Source organism: Euprymna scolopes, chromosome 21, assembly GCF_053919585.1.
Source record: "Euprymna scolopes isolate OS-2025 chromosome 21, ASM5391958v1, whole genome shotgun sequence".
NCBI lineage: Eukaryota > Metazoa > Mollusca > Cephalopoda > Sepiida > Sepiolidae > Euprymna > Euprymna scolopes.
In genome coordinates, this window is record NC_136502.1 from 5,303,723 (window position 1) to 5,308,722 (window position 5,000).

Here is a 5,000-nt window from a genome sequence, read left to right on the forward strand (position 1 = left end):
CATGTGCGATAAATAACAACAATGGAATATGAAGAAGACAGCGCGGAAAAAAAAAAAAATAAAAACAAAACAAAAGTGAACGCGAAATTATTCTAAACTGAGGCACATTTTATTTTTGTATTTAATCCCGAATACTGCTTTTGGGGGATTTGGGTGTTTTCCCCCCAATTTACAAACCGACCTTCTGTCTAACTTTTTCCTCGTGGTCGAGGTAAGTAAATGGAGACATAACAAGATTTTATTTACTTACCATTTTGCTTTTTATGGGGATGGAGCATCCTTCCAGATGCCAGATAATCACCTACAATTTCAGTCACTGCTGAAACAATTCCTTTGTTTTTCAACATTCACAAATACAAAAACCGTTTGATATATCTTTAGACAAAGTTTACAATTTAAATATGATTCATAATCGAACTATTGATATGGAATGATTGTAATGATTTTTTTTTACAAGGAAGTCACCACTTATCAAGACCCGGAGGCTACTCGAGGATAAGGGTTAATGGGTGTAAGGTGGTCAGTGCTGTAACAGCTCAGTGATCGTTTTTGGTGGAAATTAGGCAGCACAGAACTATTTAAGAGGAAGGGATAACAAAAACTTGTACTTGAAGACGACCATGTTGCAGTCAGCTGTGATGCAGACCAGTAGAACAGAATTCTACAGGCGGGTAGTTCTAGGAAAGAAACTTTGTTCATAGAATTTGCGTTTAGATTTTGGCACAGATAGAAAGTAAGGGAACTTGAACAATAACCTAGAGAATATCTCCCACATGGAACAGATTTCTCAAAGACAGAATTGGGTGACCTCGAACCGAACAAGAGTATAGATTGTCAGGACAGCCAGCAACCTCCACGGGTGGCAACCAACAACAACAGGGAGGTGAGAGTGACTGAGTGGTTTATGATGTGGACTGATAATTTTGGTCAGTCAAGTTCGAATCCAGTTCGTTCCACAGAAACACTTTTAATTAGGGATGTTGGCAATTTTCACATGGTCCTTCTCCTAAGTATTCGATGTCTATCGAGAAAGAATTCTAAATAGAAAGATATCAGGAAAACGTATGCCAACTAATTATTTGATTCATACAAAATGAACGAATGATGTTCAACAACAACGATGACTAGCAACAATAAACAACTGGTCTTGTGGTTATTTCATGCAGACTATAAAACACATCATCAGAGACTGCATTGATGAAGCAACTTGTACTGACCAAGATTTGATAGACTGTAACTTTGATGCCCAACAATTGATGACCCAGTATTGGCATCCTAAGATATGATGACCATTCAATAATTCGAAAAGATAGATGTGCCTTAACAACAGAAAAGCAACACTAAAATCGAAACATGTTTTATGCAAATAAAAATAAAAGTTTAAAAATTTTTAAGATGAGGATTGATAATCTGCATGGTTCTGACTACTATTCGCATTTTGGTTGTTATTTTTTACGTCGTTTCGGCCGATGTAATCTTCGATATTCTTAAGGTGTATCTTTTCTTACTTGGAAATCTTTATGTCAGACTTGTAGCAATGTATACTAAATTTGGAGATGAGGATTGGTTATTCGTTTTAGTTGGATTCTTCGTACTGCTGTTGTCATCTTAAGTATCATTTTCACAACGTTTCGGTCGATGTAACCGCCGACCTTATTCAGGTGCATATTGTCGAACTACTTAGGACCGATATCAAGTCATGGCTGACGATACGAGAGCATCGGTTCGAAATTCCATCCAAATTTCCAAGTTTGACAGAAAGATGCCTGAGTTTGACAAGGTACTCCTAAAGAAGGTCGGGGGGTTACATCGACCGAAAAGTTTTGAAAATGATAATCAGGATAAGAACCCAAATAATACAGATAGTAGAAACGTATGCGAAATTTGGAGCTAAATCATATATTTATTCTGTGGGAGTAGATTAATCTCATCCTATTATGGGATAAGTTGATATCCTTATTTCAGAAATAATGGACTTACTCAAAGACGATAAATATAATTAGATTTAACATTTAAGTTATTGGGTAGCGATTCTTGTCACTCATTTAGCCACTCTCTCCGATTGCTAATATGTGCCAGTCCAACAGAAACTAGTGACCTTTTATCTGGCGAGCTGAGGCATTCGTTCTAGGTAGTCTCAGAAGCCCCCCACCCTATCCCCAGATCTTGTTTCCCATCTTTTGGGTGGAGTAAGTTTTATTTCTTGCTGCCTAAGACGCCCTTACCTGGATATGCCACTGGGGCTGCCCAGGCAATTTGTAATCCTTTAGAGGCACAGGCTTAACCCTCCCCATCCTTCAACATTGTGTCACATTGTGTCACATTGTGGTGGGAAGGAAGTAAATGACAGCGATTCATGGCAGTTATGGCTACAGAATCATGATGTGTACTTCTGTAACAAATTTTTGCTTACTATACCACTGTGCTTACCTCGATTATATGCAGCCTGCACATTTCATGATCAGATAGAAATGTTAATTATTATATCATTTTTACTTATTATTGACTGTAATAGAGATTGAACCTTCAACTCTAAGACTACTGAATATTTCTAATTGTTCCTATTTACAATGCCTCCCCACGGGACAGAGTTAGACACCAGGGTCGTTTTTTAATGTGGAGAAAGGAACAAAAATAAAAATTGTCTCAGTCGTGAAGGATTTCTCCTCCACTGACAGAGAACAAGAAATTGAAGTGTAGATCTGAAGAACAGATACTACACTTTGATCTTGACCCGAAGGCCAAGAATATTTAAACAACATCTTTATTCATTACGCCATGGATCCATCTTTATTTTTTTTTTAAACGACATTTGTCTTAGGAGGGTTGAACAGGCTTCCTCTGAAGGGGGAAAGTTCACGGGAATATGAAATTCACAAACGATCCCAAGTTGCATGTATAACCCCATTAATAGAGATTACACCATTAGGTTTTGCAGTTCTTGCAGGGAAATGTCAACGTTCTCCTACATACAGTGCCTGATATTTTAAAATGGTCACGCATCTAGTACTAACCAGGGTCAACGTTGCTTAACTTTGGTGATTTAATAAGAACTAGTGTATCAACATGATTCTGTTGTATATCATTCTTACTAAAGGCGATAATATCTAAGAATAACAAAAATGGTCCCCCTGCTCATGGCTGACTGAATGAGAACAATATACCCTCATAGGTTTAACAAAAGGCTCAGTTTGAAATTTAGTACAATACAAAGATTTAAAAATTCAAAACTATATACTTGAAGAAGGTAGGAAGTTACATCGGCCGAAATGTTGTAACCTCCGACCTACTTCAGTGTTCCATTCAAAAATTCCTTGCAGATTCGAAAGTTCAATTGAAAAATTCCCGATTTAGAAAAGATGTACCTGAAGAAGTTCTCGTGTCAAATGGATCGAAACGTTGTGAAAGTTACATCGTAGGTGAGAACAGTAGCCATAATAATACAAATTATTAAACGCCATCTCAAAAAATCTTGAACATAAGATGAGAATAGTAGTCCGAAAATCTAAATGATATAAAATAAAAAGTTTATTCATTCTGAGCCCCCCTCCCCCACTAATACTAATCCAATATTTATTGATTGTTAAGTTTTTAAAGCTGGAAATGTGTGTGTGTAGTATGTGCCGTTATTTTCTTGCTTTGTTTTGTTTTTTTCATATTATAATACAATAAAAAAAAGGGTCCGGAAATGTTGCCAATATAAAATACTAACCTTCAGTACCAAAAGTCTGGCTTAGTGCGCAATTCTTTCGGAGTAGAAATTACTTCGAATTGAGTTTCGTCGTCATCTAAAAAGTCGAAAAGTGAATTTAAAAAAAGAGGAGGAGGAGGAGGGGGAAGAAGAAAGGGAGCAAGGTTATCTAGTGGGCGTCATCTAAGGAAGCGATTGTTTGCATTTTGTAAGAAATCACGCAACCCTATTCAGTTTTATGCGGGATATTTTTTATAGTTTGTGGAACAGTTTGGGGGCCCTGCGGTAATGGAGAATCAAGTATGTTAGCTAGATTAAGAATACTAACTACATATTTAATCTAGTTATTTGGATTTTCCTTTTTTTAAAGTTTCATTACTTAAATCCCCAACCGTATTATTGAATCTGATTCTTCTAAAAGATCAAAACCTTATTTCATCTTTTTATTTTTTCCCCAAAAAAGATACAGATAGGCGATAAGTGAAAGTCAATCAAACAAGATTACAATGTCCAGGAGTAAGATTTTCAAGGAGGAAACTTTTCTAGGACTAATTTTTTCTATGAGTATTTTTTTCAAGGAGTGCATCTTTCTAGGAGTAATTTTTTCCAGATATTATTTTTTCGAGAAGTAAAAATTTCTAGAAGTAATTTTTTTCTATGAGTAATTTTTTCAAAGAGTAATTCCGGAACAAAAAAGGTCCCTCGTTTTAATTGTACTATATACGTCTTCTTTGTTACTCCTCAATTTCTTTGAGTTAAAAAATAGGAGGCTTTACTTTTGGAACGACCCTCGTAATAATAATGATCAGAGAAGCAATATCATGAAAAAATATTAGTTCAAGTAGATGTAAACTTTGTGGATTCGTTTTCGTTTCATTTCTACAAAATTTTCGAATATTTTTTCTACTTTGGAAATAACAAGCATAGAAAGAGATGAGTTTTAGTGAAGTTCTATTTCCAAGTCTGCCATTGCAATGATAGCGATCAGCCACCATTGAGACAACTTGGAAAATAGGGGTCAAATTGAGGTTAAGCGAAAACAAATTGGGGTTGCCTATATGTAATGGTAGACGAAGAATTCTCCAGATAAAAATTGTCTTGCAAGGGGAAAAGAAATCTATTTCACAATTCACCAAGTTAAGAAATAACATGAAAATCTATATCATAATTCAACGTTTTTTGTCTGTTTGTTGTCTCTCTCTCTCTCTCTCTCTCTCTCTCTCTCTCTCTATATATATATATATATATATATATATATATATATATATATATATATATATATATATGTATGTAAATATGTAAATCACTT

The 5,000-nt window shown here is 35.4% G+C and overlaps 1 protein-coding gene across 2 annotated transcripts in view; it reads right to left on the reverse strand.

Moving 5' to 3' along the window:
- LOC145241978 (protocadherin beta-13-like) overlaps window positions 1-5,000 on the reverse strand; it is a 288,775-nt gene that overhangs the window by 10,815 nt on the left and 272,960 nt on the right. Inside the window, exon 4 of one of the 2 annotated variants that reach the window (XM_080104850.1) lies at window positions 3,713-3,788. The exons of the other annotated variant lie outside the window; for it this stretch is intronic. Coding sequence (XP_079960976.1) covers window positions 3,715-3,788 — 74 coding nt within the window. The 3' untranslated portion in view covers window positions 3,713-3,714. The remainder of the gene's footprint in view (window positions 1-3,712; window positions 3,789-5,000) is intronic. 2 annotated transcript variants of the gene reach the window in all.